Source organism: Acipenser ruthenus, chromosome 33 (genome assembly GCF_902713425.1).
Source record: "Acipenser ruthenus chromosome 33, fAciRut3.2 maternal haplotype, whole genome shotgun sequence".
In the NCBI taxonomy this organism is placed as follows: Eukaryota; Metazoa; Chordata; class Actinopteri; order Acipenseriformes; family Acipenseridae; genus Acipenser; species Acipenser ruthenus.
The window spans coordinates 13,434,372-13,454,110 of NC_081221.1; the positions used below are offsets into that span (position 1 = coordinate 13,434,372).

At 46.5% G+C, this 19,739-nt stretch overlaps 1 protein-coding gene across 1 annotated transcript in view; it reads left to right on the plus strand.

Moving 5' to 3' along the window:
• LOC117433520 (116 kDa U5 small nuclear ribonucleoprotein component) overlaps positions 1-15,345 on the plus strand; it is a 31,297-nt gene extending 15,952 nt beyond the window's left edge. Inside the window, exons 19-28 of the mRNA XM_034055843.3 lie at positions 835-936; positions 1,209-1,291; positions 1,432-1,518; positions 2,464-2,590; positions 3,311-3,398; positions 5,239-5,357; positions 6,824-6,918; positions 9,282-9,435; positions 11,719-11,826; positions 13,824-15,345. Of these exons, the coding sequence (XP_033911734.3) occupies positions 835-936; positions 1,209-1,291; positions 1,432-1,518; positions 2,464-2,590; positions 3,311-3,398; positions 5,239-5,357; positions 6,824-6,918; positions 9,282-9,435; positions 11,719-11,826; positions 13,824-13,919 (1,059 nt within the window). The 3' untranslated portion in view covers positions 13,920-15,345. The remainder of the gene's footprint in view (positions 1-834; positions 937-1,208; positions 1,292-1,431; positions 1,519-2,463; positions 2,591-3,310; positions 3,399-5,238; positions 5,358-6,823; positions 6,919-9,281; positions 9,436-11,718; positions 11,827-13,823) is intronic.
• Positions 15,346-19,739: the final 4,394 nt, after the last annotated feature.

A 19,739-nucleotide genomic window follows, 5' to 3' on the forward strand; every position in this document is an offset into this window, starting at 1 on the left:
GTACCTGCAGCAGCGCCCTATGCCCCGTCGCCACTGTGTGTCTGTCTCAGTCACAGAGGCTCTGCTATGTGTTTGAAAGTAGTCCTGGGTCCCTAGTGGAGAGCAGAGATCAGGGAGATGGCAGGTTATAATCCCTGGGACACAGAGTTAAATAAATCAGCCTGATCCACACCAGCGACCCTCGTCTGATTTTCTGTGGAGAGCTCCATCCCAATAATCTGTTTGTGTAGCTCAGCTCTGTCGGCCACAGCGCACACATGAACCGGGGAAGGGGAAATTGTCTGGATTGTAAGCCAGCAGTCACCCCTGCTGGTCAGACAATGGGCAGCGCACTCGAGCTGAACTTGCTGTTTAATAGCTTGGAAATATTCGCTGCTCAGGTACTGGGGAGAATGGTTCAGTACCTAATCAGGCACACCTTATAGGAGTTGGCCAACAGGAAGCGTTGCTGCCATGAAAAATGTAAAGGCGACATCGCAGAGCTGATAATTCCACTTAAAACATTTAGAAGTTAAGATGAAACTCAATCATCATATTCATCCCTTTACCGAGGGGGGAACATTTTTCAAAGTTCGACACCTTTTACAACTAGCTGGCTTCCGTTTGAGACAACTGCTGTGCTGCTTGGTGTGACAGAGATGTGCATTTCCACATAGAAACGCGACACCAGGTTTAAGAGGTTGTGGAATATCGAACCGCTTTAGGACCTGCTGTGGGGTTGAATTGGTTTGTTTAAGAACACGGTCTGCACAGAGACCTGGACTGGAGAGGAGAGAGATGGTTTGCTTCACTGTGGTTCGGCTGCTTGACTCTGCGATGCTGCTGCTGTTTCAGGTGGAGGAGTCGGGGGAGCATGTGATCCTGGGCACTGGAGAGCTCTACCTGGATTGTGTGATGCACGACCTCCGCAAGATGTACTCTGAGATCGACATCAAGGTAAGAGAGACACGCGTCCCAGCCGCCCCGCACACAGAGAGACACGCGTCCCAGCCGCCCCGCACACAGAGAGACACGCGTCCCAGCCGCCCCGCACACAGAGAGACACGCGTCCCAGCCGCCCCGCACACAGAGAGACACGCGTCCCTGCATTCCCTGCATTCCCTGCATCAAGATGGCTTCACATGTACCCGCATGGACCTCTCAGAACTACATTTCCCATCATCCTCCTGCTCACATATGTAACTGAGATGGATTTACCTCTTGAACAGGTGGCGGACCCTGTGGTGACGTTCTGCGAGACGGTGGTAGAGACGTCCTCCCTCAAGTGTTTCGCTGAGACCCCCAACAAGAAGTGAGTCCCTCTCATCTCTTCCCTGAAACTCTTCTCAATCGGCCCCCAGTACTTGGTTGGCTGTAAACCTCTTAGCTTCAGCCAGCGTGCCCTAAACGCGAGTAACTGATGTCTGTGCATGCTGGCGTGTCTCCACACAGAAACAAGATCACCATGATTGCAGAGCCTCTGGAGAAAGGGCTGGCTGAGGACATCGAGAACGAAGTGGTCCAGATCACATGGAACAGGTAAACGTGGCAATGGGGCGATCTGTTCACTCTACCAGCCCTTTATAAACAGCACACCCTGTTTAAATACAGCTTTTTTAAAAAGTTTCATATCCATTCCTAAAGCTGTTAGCTATAATTGTTACTTCCTCAGTTAAGAAAAAGTAAGCCTGGGGCTCCCAATGGCATGTCCGGTAAACGTGGAGTGCAGGATGCGCCCTATAGCCTGGAGGTCGCCGGTTCGAGTCCAGGTGCCGCCCCGGGAGGGGAGGGCTTAGGTCGGCCAGGGTGTCCTCGGCTCACCGCGCACCAGCGACCCCTGTGGTCTGGCCGGGCGCCTGCGGGCTTGCCTGTAAGCTGCCCAGAGCTGCGTTGTCCTCCGACGCTGTAGCTGTGAGGCGGCTGCATAGCTGGCCTGCAGAGTGAAAAGAAGCGGTCGGCTGACGGCACACGCTTCGGAGGACAGCGTGTGTACGTCTTCGCCGCTCCTGAGTCAGCGCGGGGGGTGGTAGCGGTGAGCTGCAATTGGACGTTTCAAATTGGGAGAAAAATAGGGTAAAATGAATTGCAGATTTACTAAATTAAAAAAAGTAAACCTGGTGATTTGCTTGCTGTTCTTGGTATTGCCAGGCTGCTGTACAGAGTCTTCAGTCTCTGTTCCTGCAGTATGATGTTTGGAAGTCCCGTCTCTGTTGCTCTTGCGCTGATGAGTCCTCTCTCAACCCTCTCTCTCTCTCTCTCTCTCTCTCTCTCTCTCTCTCTCTCTCTCTCTCTCTCTCTCCCTCTCTCCCCCCTCTCCCCTCTCTATCCCCCTCCCTCCCCCTCTCTCCCCCCTCTCTCTCTCTCTCCCCCTCTCTCTCTCTCTCCCCCTCTCTCTCTCCCCCCCCCCCTCTCTCTCTCTCTCTCTCTCTCTCTCTCTCTCTCTCTCTCTCTCTCTCTCTCTCTGTCCCTCTCTCCCTGTCCCAGGAAGAAGCTAGGAGAATTCTTCCAGACGAAGTATGACTGGGATCTGCTAGCGGCTCGTTCGATCTGGGCGTTCGGACCTGACACCACGGGTCCCAATATTCTGGTCGATGACACGCTACCTTCAGAGGTGAGTGAGAGAGAGCAGACCCAAACAAGCCAGCCGAGTCAGTGCCGAGCACTCTGCTTTCATTGTGTGGGTGCTCCTCATGTTCTTCACTGTTCAAGGACCTGTGACAGAGACTTCCCAACACATTGCACCTCTTACCACTGGAGTTGCAATCCGATATTCACAAATACTAAGAGAAGACTCAGTGACAAAGGGTTAGACTAGCAGTCTTAAAATAAAAAATGACATTGAAAAAGACTTGTCATTGAATTTAGGTTTCTTTCAGTATTTCTGAATTCAGCCCGCCCCGTGTGCTTTAATAGTTTAATAGCTGTGCAGTCCCTCCTTGTTGCCTTTACAATAGACAGCGCGTTCAATTCGATTCAGTCTGCGTCTGAATAGCGGACCAGATAACGTCTAGCCCTGTGTAGAAGTAACACCTGTCTGCTATTTTCATCTGACAACAACTACCAGATGTCAGTTTTGACAGAGTTCAGGCATTACATTGAGCTACAGTGCTGGAAATAAGAATCCTACTGTGTAACCTCTTCACTCATTCCAGGTTTTAATACAAGCTTGATCAGCCACAGTGTACAGGCAACCAGCTCAGATGTGCCTATTTAACTCCTAGTAAAACCTGGAATGGATCAAACTGCTGTGCAGGGAGAGCCCTGAACCGCTACAGAACACCGGCGCTGTGTCTCCGTGGTGCTCATGCTGTCTGTGTTCCTCCCTGTGCAGGTGGACAAGGCCCTGCTGGGCTCCGTGAAGGACAGCATCGTGCAGGGCTTCCAGTGGGGAACCAGAGAAGGGCCGCTGTGTGACGAGCGTGAGTCAAACACCCCCCCATCTCTCACTGTGCCAACACCACAGATCTGTTATATGAAACTCGACAGGGATGAGCTGCACTACGTTCTGTGATGTTGAGATGTTGTTGGGGGGGGGGGGGGGGACGGACCTTTGTACCCCAGAACTTTTTGTATTTTATTTTATTTTTGGAAATCCTTACTTTTGAACCCAGTTATATCTTGAAAACAAATCAGTCCTTGTTTTTTTTTTAAAAAAAGGTCAATTTCCCTCCTCTACTCTGACCAGTGTATCTAACAGTACAACTAATACCACTAATAATAATTAAAAAGTCCTCCATCCCAAGTTGGTGTGCAGATGATAATCTCACGGGTGGATGGACGGATGGATGGGTTGATTAATGGATGGGTTGATGGACGGACGGATGGGTTGATGGATGGATGGATGAATGGGTTGTTTGATGGATGGATGGATGGACGGATGGATGGATGGGTTGATGGATGGATGGATGGGTTGGTTGATGGATGGGTTGGTTGATGGATGGGTTGGTTGATGGATGGATGGATGGGTTGGTTGATGGATGGATGGATGGACGGATGGATGGATGGGTTGGTTGATGGATGGATGGATGGACGGATGGATGGATGGATGGATGGGTTGGTTGATGGATGGATGGACGGACGGGTGGGTTGATGGATGGATGGATGGGTTGGTTGATGGATGGACAGATGGATGGGTTGATGGATGGATGGACGGGTTGGTTGATGGATGGATGGATGGATGGATGGGTTGGTTGATGGATGGATGGATGGGTTGGTTGATGGATGGACAGATGGATGGGTTGATGGATGGACGGGTTGGTTGATGGATGGGTTGATGGATGGATGGACGGATGGATGGATGGGTTGATGGATGGACGGATGGGTTGGTTGATGGATGGACAGATGGATGGGTTGATGGATGGATGGACGGGTTGGTTGATGGATGGATGGACAGATGGATGGGTTGATGGATGGATGGACGGGTTGGTTGATGGATGGATGGATGGATGGATGGGTTGATGGATGGATGGATGGGTTGGTTGATGGATGGATGGGTTGGTTGATGGATGGACAGATGGATGGGTTGATGGATGGATGGATGGGTTGGTTGATGGATGGACAGATGGATGGGTTGATGGATGGACGGATGGGTTGGTTGATGGATGGACAGATGGATGGGTTGATGGATGGATGGACGGGTTGGTTGATGGATGGATGGACAGATGGATGGGTTGGTTGATGGATGGATGGATGGGTTGGTTGATGGATGGACAGATGGATGGGTTGATGGATGGATCAATGGGTTGGTTGATGGATGGATGGACTGATGGATGGGTTGATGGATGGATGGACGGGTTGGTTGATGGATGGATGGATGGATGGATGGGTTGATGGATGGATCAATGGGTTGGTTGATGGATGGATGGACTGATGGATGGGTTGATGGATGGATGGATGGGTTGGTTGATGGATGGACGGACGGGTGGGTTGATGGATGGATGGACGGGTTGGTTGATGGATGGATGGACTGATGGATGGGTTGATGGATGGATGGACGGGTTGGTTGATGGATGGATGGATGGATGGATGGGTTGATGGATGGATCAATGGGTTGGTTGATGGATGGATGGACTGATGGATGGGTTGATGGATGGATGGATGGATGGGTTGATGGATGGATGGACGGGTTGGTTGATGGATGGATGGACTGATGGATGGGTTGATGGATGGATGGACGGGTTGGTTGATGGATGGATGGATGGGTTTGTTGGTTGGTTGGTGTGTTTATTAACCCTGCGTCTCTGCTCGCCACTCCTGCAGCGATCCGCAATGTGAAGTTTAAGATCCTGGACGCTGTGATCGCTCAGGAGCCGCTGCACAGAGGAGGAGGGCAGGTCATCCCCACAGCCCGCAGAGTGGTGTACTCCGCTTTCCTCATGGTGAGAGGCTGAGCCACCGCCTGACAGGGAGGCGAAGCTGCCCTTTCCAATCCTGGGCTTTCCTCCAGCACTGTTCTGAAGTGTCTGGTTTGAAGTCATTAAACCTCCACCCAGACACGGAAGTACAGCCAAAGGTTTTGCATCCCCCTATATATATATATATATATATATATATATAGAATTAACTAATTTTGCTTCATAAAGTCGAATGAAATCTGCTGAATAATGTTACGTTAACATATTGAATTACACACCGCTTTGTAGTTTTCCATATACTTAACAAAAAACTGACAAACGGAAATCATTGTGAAATCTAACATGAAATACTGTACTACTATTATGGCTTCCGGTAGACTCATGCAATGTCATTTAGCAGTTTCTTCGATTACAAGATGTTAAATAATATATCTAAATTGTTAATGTACTTTTAAAAAACAAAAAAATGAAAAAAAATATTTTATTTGTTTGTTTTTAATTCTAAAATTCTAGGTGATGCAAAACTTTTGGCCAGAGCTGTAGTTTGTTTTATTTGATTTGATAACCCTGGAGTGGAATGACCCTGGAAGTTAAACATGCACAGACTGTCTTTAAACATGCACGGTCTGTCTTTAAACATGCACGGTCTGTCTTTAAACATGCACAGACTGTCTTTAAACATGCACAGACTGTCTTTAAACATGCACGGTCTGTCTTTAAACATGCACGGTCTGTCTTTAAACATGCACGGTCTGTCTTTAAACATGCACGGTCTGTCTTTAAACATGCACGGTCTGTCTTTAAACATGCACGGTCTGTCTTGCTGCACCTACAGTTACTAAAGTGTAATCAATGTGTGTCTCTCTGCCTGTCTGTGTTGTTTCACAGAGCCCCCTCTCCTCTCCCTCTCCAGGGTGTCTGTGTGTCTCTCTGCCTGTCTGTGTTGTTTCACAGAGCCCTTTCTCCTCTCCTCTCCCTCCCCAGGGTGTGTGTGTCTCTCTGCCTGTCTGTGTTGTTTCACAGAGCCCCGTCTCTCCTCTCCCTCCCCAGGGTGTGTGTGTCTCTCTGCCTGTCTGTGTTGTTTCACAGAGCCCCGTCTCTACTCTCCCTCCCCAGCGTGTGTGTCTCTCTGCCTGTCTGTGTTGTTTCACAGAGCCCCTTCTCTCCTCTCCCTCCCCAGGGTGTGTGTGTCTCTCTGTCTGTGTTGTTTCACAGAGCCCCTTCTCTCCTCTCCCTCCCCAGGGTGTGTGTGTCTCTCTGCCTGTGTTGTTTCACAGAGCCCCTTCTCTCCTCTCCCTCCCCAGGGTGTGTGTGTCTCTCTGCCTGTGTTGTTTCACAGAGCCCCTTCTCTCCTCTCCCTCCCCAGGGTGTGTGTGTCTCTCTGTCTGTGTTGTTTCACAGAGCCCCTTCTCTCCTCTCCCTCCCCAGGGTGTGTGTGTCTCTCTGCCTGTGTTGTTTCACAGAGCCCCTTCTCTCCTCTCTCTCCCCAGGCCACCCCTCGTCTGATGGAGCCTTACTACTTTGTGGAGGTCCAGGCTCCGGCTGACTGTGTCTCTGCTGTCTACACCGTGCTGGCTCGCAGGAGGTACTTGCACCCATTCATTAAACCCCCTGAGATTAGATTTACTGGCTGTACAATACAGCAGAGATGACTTGCAACAGTACTGTAGATGATTCTGTTTCGTTTTCTTTACTTTGTGAGCAAATCGTCTTTCTTTTTCAAATAGCTTTTTTGTTTATTAACATGACCCACATCACTTGTCAGTTTAGGGGTAATATAGTAAAAGTCTGTTTCTCTTGACAACACTTGAACCTGGACTTTGTCAATGCAGACTGAAGGGCTCAGCTCAGTAAATAACTGCAGTGTCGATGAATCTCGACTGCTGTGCAAACGCTGGACAGGACCTTGATAAATGAAAGTACGAATGTCCTAAAACACAAACTCTGAGCGCTCCTTAGAAAACAGATTTATCATCGTTAATATCTCCTTACTGTGAGCTCCATGATTGCATAATTCCTTCATCCTCACTGTGTTGGACTGGGCTGTGCTGGGCTGTGTTGGGCTGGGCTGTGTTGGGCTGGGCTGTGTTTTGGCTGGGCTGTGCTGGGCTGTGTTGGGCTTTGGCTGGGCTGTGTTGTGCTGGGCTGTGTTTTGGCTGGGCTGTGTTGTGCTGGGCTGTGTTTTGGCTGGGCTGTGTTGTGCTGGGCTGTGTTTTGGCTGGGCTGTGCTGGGCTGTGTTTTGGCTGGGCTGTGCTGGGCTGTGTTTTTGCTGGGCTGTGTTGGGCTGGGCTGTGTTTGGGCTGGGCTGTGTTTTGGCTGGGCTGTGTTTGGGCTGGGCTGTGTTTTGGCTGGGCTGTGTTGGGCTGGGCTGTGTTTTGGCTGGGCTGTGTTGGGCTAGGCTGGGCTGTGTTGGGTTGGGCTGGGCTGGGCTGGGCTGTGTTTTGTCTGGGCTGTGCTGGGCTGTGTTTTGGCTGGGCTGTGTTGGGCTGGGCTGTGTTTTGGCTGGGCTGTGTTGGGCTGGGCTGTGTTGGGCTGGGCTGTGTTTTGGCTGGGCTGTGTTGGGCTAGGCTGGGCTGTGTTTTGGCTGGGCTGTGTTGGGCTGGGCTGTGTTTTGGCTGGGCTGTGTTGGGCTAGGCTGGGCTGTGTTTTGGCTGGGCTGTGTTGGGCTGGGCTGTGTTTTGGCTGGGCTGTGTTGGGCTGGGCTGTGTTTTGGCTGGGCTGTGCTGGGCTGTGTTTTGGCTGGGCTGTGTTGGGCTGGGCTGTGTTTTGGCTGGGCTGTGTTTTGGCTGGGCTTTTGCTGGGCTGGGCTGTGTTTTGGCTGGGCTGTGTTTTGGCTGGGCTGTGTTGTGCTGGGTTGTGTTGGGCTGGGTTGTGTTGGGCTGGGCTGTGTTTTGGCTGGGCTGTGTTGGGCTGGGCTGGGCTGTGTTGGGCTGGGCTGTGTTTTGGCTGGGCTGTGTTGGGCTGGGTTGTGTTGGGCTGGGCTGTGTTGGGCTGGGCTGTGTTTTGGCTGGGCTGTGTTGGGCTGGGCTGTGTTTTGGCTGGGCTGTGTTGGGCTGGGTTGTGTTGGGCTGGGCTGTGTTGGGCTGGGCTGTGTTTTGGCTGTGCTGGGCTGTGCTGTGCTGGGGGCAGGCAGGGTGCAGGAGAGGAGCTGGAAAGACTCCCACTGTACTGCAGTTGAAGTCATTTCAGGATTTACTGAGCTGTTCAAATCACAACTGAGCTTCTATCATTCAGGCACAGGACCAAGTGGAACTAATTAAAGTGACAGTAATCCTCCAGTCAGCACCTCTGCTTCGTTTGCTGATGCATCTATTAAGAACATTAATCTGATTTGTGTTGCTAGGCTGCTTCAATTGCAGCGATTTCCTCTGCAATAATCGCTGATTGCAGTCCAGCACAAAGACACCTAGCTCACTGGCTTGGTTCACTTGGATTCAATGGTCATTATAGCAGCTTTTTTTATTATTTATTTTTTTAATACAAATAAAAAAAACTGATAGGCCAGTTATTCAATACCAACACTGCATACAATGGGTAAACATAAAAGCAGTTCTGTTTTATCAGTTGCCTTGCAAAACAAATTGTAGCAAACTTGGGAAATTGTCTGTTTATAACTGATAGAAATGTACCATTCTCATTAATAAATGTTTTACTTGGGTGGTCAATTTGATCCACGTGTAAGCTGTAGGGATCAGCCACCCTTGGATTGCATTAGAGCATTCTGCAGCACAGGGGAATCCTGGGAATGTGTCTTAATAAGAGGTTGATACAATCCAGGGCAAGGACAAGAGCTGTAAAATGCTCTAAAACAATGCAGCTGGCTTCTCGGGGTGTAGTTTTGATCGCGTGAGCCCCCTGTGTGTGTGTGTGTGAGCCCCCTGTGTGTGTGTGTGTCACGGGGAGGCCCGAGTGTGTAAACGCTCTCCTCTTTGTCTCCCTGTGCTCAGAGGTCATGTGACCCAGGACGCCCCCATCCCTGGCTCCCCTCTCTACACCATCAAGGCTTTCATCCCGGCCATCGATTCGTTTGGTTTCGAGACAGACCTGCGGACTCACACCCAGGGACAGGCTTTCTCCCTGTCTGTATTCCACCACTGGCAGGTACGAGACACACACACACACACACACACACACACACACACACCCAGGTGCAGGCGCTCCCCCAGTCTGTATTCCACTGGCCGGGGGGGGGGGGGGGGGATCAACACAATAGTACGAGTTGAAGGTTTTGTATTTGTAATGTTTGAAGCATGTTTACACATTTACAGGGACATGGCCTGTCTCCTCAAGGTCAGTGTTTCCTTCCTTGCTGGGATCATAAGCTCGCTCAGTTGATTTGGTAGAGAATGATTAAATCATTGTCTGTACTGGTGCAGCAGCTTCTTGCAAACATGAGATTGTAAACTGTAGCCCCTTTCTGCATGCCATGAGTCCAGCACTGTGAAAGGGTCCCATCGTTTGATGGCTAAGCGTGCTTTAGTTTTGCCATCCAAGCAGCACAGATTACAAGCGGGGCTGCATTGCTGAAATCACGTGGCCACAATCTTCATTTTCAACAGTCCATGGAGTAACGGGTGCTAACCAATGTTTTGAAACCCTTTTTTTTTTTTTATTATTTTTTTTTTATTATTATTATTATTATTATTATTATTATTATTATTATTATTATTATTATTATTATTATTATTTATTTCTTAGCAGACGCTCTTATCCAGGGAGACTTACAATTGTTACAAAATATCACATTATTTTTACATACAATTACCCATTTATACAGTTGGGTTTTTACTGGAACAATCTAGGTAAAGTACCTTGCTCAAGGGTACAGCAGCAGCGTCCCCCACCTGGGATTGAACCCACGATCCTCCGGTCAAGAGTCCAGAGCCCTAACCACTACTCCACACTGCTGCCCTAAACCACTGCAAGTCTCTAAATCTTGTCGGTTCAGTATATATGTGACGATGTTGCACTGCCTCAGGGTTTAGGTCGCCTTCTCTGATGACAGGAAATTCCTGGAAGTTGTGTATTTTTTCAATGCAGTTTTATAATGAAGGGGTCTCAATCCTCTGCTGTAAGGGGACTATCTGCCTCTGCAAGCTGTGTGACTATTAGTATTTAATCTTCAAACACACATCCTTGGATTATCCTGCGCAGGCTTCGTGTGTGTCGTTTTATTTGACTTGACGTTAATCTGTGTAAGCGATGAGTCAGTTTTTTAAGTCAGCAAGTTGAAAAAATAAAAAATAGAGTACATGATTCAAACTGGCTAATTTCCTGTGGCTTGGTTTAACACTGTCAGCTTTTTCCTCAATCTTACTGCCATGGGGCTGCACAGTGACCCCCCCCTCTCTCACTCCCCCACCCCGTCCATTGTTACAATCTCCCCATCATGATCTGTTTCTGTGACACACACACCCCCTGTCCAGTATTACAAGCTCCCCATCGTGGTCACGTCCTGTGTTTCTCCACAGTTGAGTTGACCTGAACTGACACACCGTCTTGTTCTGACTTTATCTAAATCAATTCCCATCTGTGCCGTGGGTGAAGTGATCCAGGACAGCGAGCGAGTATCATTTGCAGGCTTTCCTTTGAGTTCTGCCTGCTTGGTTAGTCTGACACACCGTTGCTGTGTGCGACGCTGGCTGGAGATCTCAAGAGATCAGCTGGGGGGCACCCCATTGAGGGAGGAATTCAGAGGACTGTGTGATCTCTGGATTCTCTGCCACTTACAGAAAATTCGCAGTTTGGTCCCTTTTAACACTTAGCGGTCCATTTATTCAATGCGACTCAGGCGCGTCAGGTCCAATTTATTTTCACACAAGCTGCTTATTTTACACACGCTGTTTTAAAAGTATTTTTTTCACAGTAAAAGAGGTTTAAAAGGCTCTGCATATCAACAGGACACTCAGTACTGCATCTCCAGCCCCACCCCACCCCTTATTCTCTGTATTTATCACATATCTTAGGGCAGCTGTGTGGAGTAGCGGTCAGGGCTCTGAACTCTTGACCGGAGGGTCGTGGGTTCAATCCCAGGTGGGGGGACACTGGTGCTTTACCCTTGAGCAAGGTACTTTACCTAGATTGCTCCAGTAAAAACCCAACTGTATAAATGGGTAATTGTATGTAAAAATAATGTGATATCTTGTAACAATTGTAAGTTGGCGTCTGCTAAGAAATAAAAAATAATAATAATAATAATAATAATAATAATAATATCTCTTCATAGTAGTGCGTATTGATAAATCATCTCACTCAATTTATCACCAGACTCCTCAATAATGCGATCAGAGTCATTATTTTATTACTGGAACATCTCACAAAGCTTGGCAAATGTCATTTCTGTCTCTCTTTTTCTCATATGTCTCTCTGTGTTTCTGTCCCCAGATTGTGCCGGGTGACCCCCTGGATAAGAGCATCGTGATCCGTCCTCTGGAGCCCCAGCCGGCCCCTCACCTGGCCAGAGAATTCATGATCAAGACCCGCCGACGCAAGGTACCCTCGCCCTGTAAACCAGGGACAGCGCAGGCTGCATGTGGCATCGCCAGTGTTTTACTGTTCATGTTTTACTTAGATTTTCAGCTGCCATATTCAGTTACAGCAGTTCTTTACCATGCATCAAGGCACTACAAAAAAAAAAATAGAAAAAACGCTTCTGACAAAACAGTTCATTTTCAGCCACTACGTAGACGCGCTGTTTAAAAGTATTTTTTTCCACAGTCAAACGGGTTTAAAAGGCCCTGTATATCAACAAAGCACTCACTAGGCATCTCCAGCCCCGCCCCACCCTTTCGTTCGCTATCGAAATAAATAATAATAATAATAATAGTCGTACATACCGATCAATCATCTCCTGATCACTCGTTTTATCACCAAACTCCTCAATAATGTGATCCAAGTCATTATTTTATTACTATAACATCTCAAAAAAGCTCTGCAAATGTCCGTGATATTTTCTGAGCGCTGATGCAGCAGCCGCCAGCTTGTTTCCTTATGACCGCCCCGTTGATGATGTCGGACAAGGTCCGACATTGGACCGGATAGGAATAATTGCAATGTCGGAACCAGGTCCGACAATGGACCGCAAAGGGTTAACATTTTTTAGCCTCTCTGGAAAAACTTTTGCCACTTAACAACACTATAAACAAGTTAAACATACTGTTTCACAAGGCAAAAAGATATGTGTTTTATTTGAAAACACGTAGATGTTTAAATGCCAGACCCTACCTTACACATAAACAGTATATTTAAACTGCACTATAACTCTAAATTGTGAATAGGTTTGCAGATATTCATGTACTGTATAATCCTTCACATTATTTTGACTGTGACGCGGTTCTCTTTCCTCTGCAGAACGGTAAAGTGAAATTGTGCCAGTAGACAGTGCTATTAGTGTGATTCTCAAATTGAAGGGAATCGATAAGAATTAGCAATACAAGTAATCAAATTAGGCTGCTTTCATTTCCACAAAGTAATATAGGAGAGTAAACGGATTGCTTAACTGCGCCTTCGCTGTGTTTAGTGCAGAAGTGAAGGGACCAATGGCTTTTAATTTACACAGAGGCAGAAATGAATATCGTGATTGGCAGACCTTGGTATGCCAAAACTGTAACTTCAAACGGATTGGGTTTTCTAGAACCCGCTTGTAAACAGGACTTTAGTCTCAGTAGATACTTTTCTGGCGAAATAAAAATCAACACAAACGAAATGAAAAGAGCAGCATTTATATTTCGCTTTGTGGGACTTCTTTCCAAAGCGTGATTTACAATTGTTAAGTTCAAAGCCTGTTGTAACGATGCACACAGTAGAGCTATGAGCTCAAACATCAACAAACACCCACTGTCACAGCTCACCAAATATAACCAGACAGCCCGGTCAAAGCTGCGTGTGTGTGGTGACTCTCGGGCAGCGACCGACATGGTCAGATACTCTGAGGGGGAATTGGAAGTGGTAGGGAGCTCAAACGCAATGCGTGGGGCGAATACAGAAATACATCTACGAATATCTAACACTTCAAACTATAGGAGGCTGTGTGGTCCAGGGGTTAAAGTAAAGGGCTTGTAACCAGGAGGCCCCCGGTTCAAATCCCACCTCAGCCACTGATTCATTGTGTGACCCTGAGCAAGTCACTTCACCTCCTTGTGCTCCGTCTTTCGGGTGAGATGTTGTTGTAAGTGACTCTGCAGCTGATGCATAGTTCACACACCCTAGTCTCTGTAAGTCGCCTTGGATAAAGACGTCTGCTAAATAAACAAATAATAATAAAGGAATCCTTCTTAAGTTTGATTCCTAAGACCATGAAAAAACAAGTACAGCATATATAGGCAACTTAACATGACGGTTAAACACGCTGAGAATGACCGTGTCGTGTCGTGCACGTGGTCTGAAAACGGTGCCCACCAAACCATCTGGTGGGGGACCTGTTTTTACCCACTGTGCACTGCCCCCACCCCCCCCAGGTCGCTGACGGGCTGCTGTGTTTGTCTCCGCAGGGTCTCAGCGAGGACGTCAGCATCAGCAAGTTCTTCGATGATCCCATGTTGTTGGAGCTGGCCAAGCAGGACGTGGTGCTCAACTATCCCATGTAGCCGGGGAGCTAGGGAGCCGCTTCACTGGAGGGAGGGGTCTGCTAACTGAAGCATTCAGACCAAGAACAGCCGAATCCTGGAATACCTCGTCACCTGGGCACAAGACACCCTGCAGCTATTGGGCTGTATTTTCACAGTCTTGATCCCGTTGACTCCGATGTTAATAAGCCTTCAACATTAAGGCCACCCCACTATTTTTTATTTTTTTAAGTTCTTGAAACAAGATCCCATTACATGATTCGGAGGTGTAGTACTGGCCGACATCCACCAGGTGGTGCATAGACAAAAAGAAGCTCTCTTTGAACACAGCTTAATCCGATCTCAGCTGCATGGTGTTTCATCCCAGAGATTTCAGCTGTCGCACTGCTGAGAACTCGCTGCGCTCCGCATGTTTCCTTCCTTGTGCTCTTCCCAGTTTCAGGAGCAGCTGTGAAGGAAGTCTCCTGGTTTTATAAACCTGAACTTAATGGAACACGCTGCACAGGAGCAGATCTTCATAAAGATCCTATACTTGGTGCACAGAAACAGAACTGACAAGGAAACCTAAATATGCTACCACAAGACGTATGGAGAGTCTGATTGGCCAAAAAAGGACTCCTATAAAACTGATCTGAATAACAGTTCTGTTTTTAACACATTCGTTCCGAGGTTTGTATCTGAAAGTGCGACTTGTAAAATGTTTAACCCTTGCTTGCAAAATGAGTAATTTGCCAGAGGATAAAGCGATAGCAATCAAAAACCGCTCCCAAGCAGGAAGCCAGCTCTTTAATTTGTAGAATATCATGTAGCTGCTGAATGTCTGACTCGGTACATGGACTTCAGATGTGCTTAATTAACCCTTTAAGGTTCTTGTTTTTGCAAAGAGGTGCACGAAACAGGGTTTAAAATGGACTGACAGTTTGGATCTGAATCCAAACTGGATCCGGTCGTCCTTGTTCCGTTGCTTGTGTGCCTTCAGGGGTTAATAATTTGCTTTCTTTCAGTATTTCTTGCCATTGAGTTGGTCGACACGTTTCTAGATTTAGCACCCTCGTTGCCCTGGGCGTGGGGCAGTGCGTGCGGGTCCCAGCGGCAGTGAGACTGCACAGCTCTGCTCCTCTCCAAGGAAGTCTTGCAGCAGGAGCGTTGCTGTGGGCTGAGTGCTGCGAGCACAGCTGGGAACATCTGTCAGGAGCAGAGCTGGGAACCGTCTCCCTGCCTGCCGTGAGACAGGAGGAGGAGGAGGGACATGACCTCATTGTTCTGTGTCACCCTGTGTATCACTGATCATCCACACTGCAAACACGACCACACGCATTTGTAGCCATCCGTTCAAAGACCTTCCCATAGACATGTTTATCATTCACAGTTCATAACTCTTAGGCAGCATTTTATTAAATTTTTGGGGATTACTTTTCAGTAAAGTAGCAAAAGCAATTCATCAAAATGATGTCGGTGGTTTTTTTGTTTTCTTATCCAGGACAGGTGGCACAGAAGGTTGAATATTTTTCCTTTCTTATGGTTTCATTACCAACAGTATCAAGAACAGTTTCATACATATCAAACTAATATTCATTAAAAAAAACAGACTTGAAAAAAACGCTCTTAACCCATCAAGGAACAAGGGGCATGAGAGTCCCACTCATAAAAACAATGCTGACTTTTTTCCTGCAGTGAGGGGCACGAAACAGGGTTTAAAATGTACTGACAGGTTGGATCTGATCATTTGAATGATCAGTTTCCTCCCTTGTGAGTCGCTCTCAAATGTATTTTAAGAAGAAACTGTTTGAACAAGCGCTCAATTCATTGTGTGCCTTCAGGGGTTAAGAACGTAAATCCTAGAACAGGACTTCTCAAACCTGGTCCTGGGGATCCCCGGGGTCTGCTGGTTTTCAATCTCTGAACTAGACCCTTCATTGAACTGATCATTCAGCGTTTTTCTTGTTTTCAGCTCTTAAACTGTTGCAGTTCAAGTTACTTATGTTACAGCGAAGTTGAAATCTGTTGATGCAAAACAAGTAAAAAGGTCCAAGCAAATTATCAGTTCAATTGAGGGTTCAGTTCAGACGGGTTGTTTTTAGTTATTTATTGAGATCGAGGCCTCATTTACAATTCATGTCCTGGCAAGATGACCAGCCACAGACAGCTGCAGAATCACATCGCTAAAACGAAATCAATCTTAAAAAAAATCATTATAAAAAATCTAAAAAGCAAGGACTCAAAAAAATATATAATCACTAAAAAAATCACTTTTAAAAAATAAAATTCTTACAAAAAAAAAAACACACATCCCTCTAAAAGACAATCTCGTCATCTGGGATCATAAACATTTACAATTCGATAATTCTATATATAGGCAAAATCTACCAGTTATATTTAAAAAATATTACAATAAAAAAACAAACAAATGAAACTAACCTTCACAACCATCTTGATTGAATAAGAAGGAAAAATAAGGATACATACGAGCAAATTAAAATAATTAAACTACACCTAACTAATAAAATAACACGACACTTAACAACACAGAAGCATCCCAGAGCATTCCCGATGATGTCATCCTCACACGGTTTTTATTGTGTTCCATTTAGGCTTCACCGTATCAGCAGTGTATTTTGGGTCAAAAGACTGGGAAGAGCATGTAATTGGCTACAAAACTGGTTACAAAAACAGAAAACAGTATTTGTAAGAGGTGTAAAATCATCAGGGTTTATTGGGTGATGTTCTTAGTGTCAGTGCTTGGACCCTTACTGTTTGTAACACAGATCATAATACTGGAATCAGCATAAAACATGTACTTCCCTCTAAAGGTCTTGTGGTCAGAGAGAGGGTTACACAGTGTTGTTCGTGACAGCATCCAGTCTATTCTGGAAGGATCGGATAGCCTGTGCTTCAAGAGCTCTGTCCGGCAGCCTGTTCCAATGGTTCACCACTCTTTTCCTTCTCCCCTCGGTTCTGAATATGCCCATCTTCAGCTTCCACCCATGGCCCCTGGTTCTGCTCCCTGTGACCTGTGAAAAATAATTCTCAGCAGTTACTGTGTTAAAAACCTTGACAATTTGAAATGCCTCTGGCTCTCCTCCTTTCTATGCTGTGCAGATTCAGCTCTTTCAGTCGGTCTTCTTATGACATGCCCTTCAGTCCTGGAATGAATCGTGTTGCTCTCCTCTGTACTCTCCAATGCCTCAATCTCTTTCTTACAAGGAGACCAGAACTGAACACAGTATTCTAGATGTGGTCGTACCAGTGCATTATATCATTTTTATATAATTTCTCTAGATTTGAAATCAACTGTCTTGGCTATATAACCTAACATTATATTAGCCCTTTTTTTCATAGTTTCTCCGCAGTGTCTAGTTGGCTTAAGAGATTCATCCACCACTACCCCCAAGTCCTTTTCATACATAGCCTCCTCTATTTCGTTACTATTCATGCTGTACTTGCCTCTAACGTTTTTGCACCCGATGTGCGAGACTTCGCATTTATTCACATTAGATTTCATTTCAAGCTTGAGTCTTGTCTAAATCTCTTTGTATTATCGAAGTTGCTGATTGGGAGTTGGCTGCCCCTCCCAGTTTTGTGTCGTCTGCAAATGTGCATAGTTGACTGATCATGTCTTGGTCCAAGTCATTTCTATAGATTAAGAATAGCAATGGTCCCAATACTGATCCCTGTGGTGCCCCACTTGTTGGGTTACTCCAGTTTGATGCCTGGCCTCTAAAATAACTCTCTGCTTGCTATCTTGTAACCAGTTATGAATCCATACTTTGCTATTTATTCCTAATGGTTTAATCTTTCCTGTAGATGATGTCATACACACTGTCCTTGTCCACTCTAGAAATCACCTCCTGAAAGAAATCTAGTAAATGAGTTAAACAAGATCTACCCTTCCTGAAGCCATGCTGGCTGTCTCCTATAATGTTGTTACAATATAAATATTCCTCTACGTTGGTCCTTATTATAGTTTCCATGATTTTACATCTGATTGATGTTAAACGTATAGGTCTGTAGTTCCCAGGGTCAAATTTATCTCCCTTTTTAAATATGGGAACAGCATTGCCAATTTTCCAGTCCAGTGGGATGGATCCTTAAAATAACTCTTCAGTTGAAGCTTTGTGAATCGCCCTCTCCCACACTCAGGCACAGCCTGTGAGATGAACTGGAGTTCTGAGAATCCCGAAGGAATAAGTCAATCGCACGACTGCGCTTCCCTACAAGGCATGGGAAAAGCTGACCTTGCTGTGGCTGTGAAGCGTGGATCTCAGCTGGGACTCCTGAGCCCTGAATCCAGCCCTGCAGCTCCCAGCCTCATTCACTCTGACTGGACACACCACTGCTTTTTATTCCATTTGTTTATTTCAAATAATGAAGCTGGAAAAGACCCATTGCGATGTCATTTACAAGGGTGTCCAGGCTCAGTGATACGTCTCATTGCAGATTACATTGTAGTTTAATCCACAAAGCATCTACTCAATGAGTGAAAAGAATTACCATCACCTAACACAATGTGTGAATGCATGCTGCCAAGGATAATGGAAACTTGCACAAATGCCAATGTGCAAATTCAATAGTGTACACATCCCATCAGCAACACAGGACTGATCCACATCCCTTCAGCATCATACAAAACTGATCCACATCCCATCAACAGTATACAGAACTGAACCATATCCCATCATCAACACAGGACTGATCCACATCCCATCATCAACACACAACTGAACCACATCCCATCAGCAACACAGAACTGATCCACATCCCATCATCATCATACAGAACTGATCCACATCCCATCATCATCATACAGAACTGATCCACATCCCATCATCAACACAGAACTGATCCACATCCCATCATCATCATACAGAACTGATCCACATCCCATCATCAACACAGAACTGATCCACATCCCATCATCAACACAGAACTGAACCACATCCCATCATCAACACAGAACTGAACCACATCCCATCATCATACAGAACTGAACCACATCCCATCATCATCATACAGAACTGATCCACATCCCATCATCAACACACAACTGAACCACATCCCATCATCATACAGAACTGATCCACATCCCATCATCAACACAGGACTGATGCACATCCCATCATCAACACACAACTGAACCACATCCCATCATCAACACAGAACTGAACCACATCCCATCATCATCATACAGAACTGATCCACATCCCATCATCAACACAGAACTGAACCACATCCCATCATCATACAGAACTGAACCACATCCCATCATCAACACAGAACTGAACCACATCCCATCATCAACACAGAACTGAACCACATCCCATCATCAACACACAACTGAACCACATCCCATCATCATACAGAACTGATCCACATCCCATCATCAACACAGGACTGATGCACATCCCATCATCAACACAGAACTGAACCACATCCCATCATCAACACAGAACTGAACCACATCCCATCATCAACACACAACTGAACCACATCCCATCATCATACAGAACTGATCCACATCCCATCATCAACACAGGACTGATGCACATCCCATCATCAACACACAACTGAACCACATCCCATCATCAACACAGAACTGAACCACATCCCATCATCATCATACAGAACTGATCCACATCCCATCATCAACACAGAACTGAACCACATCCCATCATCATACAGAACTGAACCACATCCCATCATCAACACAGAACTGAACCACATCCCATCATCATACAGAACTGAACCACATCCCATCATCATACAGAACTGATGCACATCCCATCATCAACACAGAACTGAACCACATCCCATCATCAACACAGAACTGAACCACATCCCATC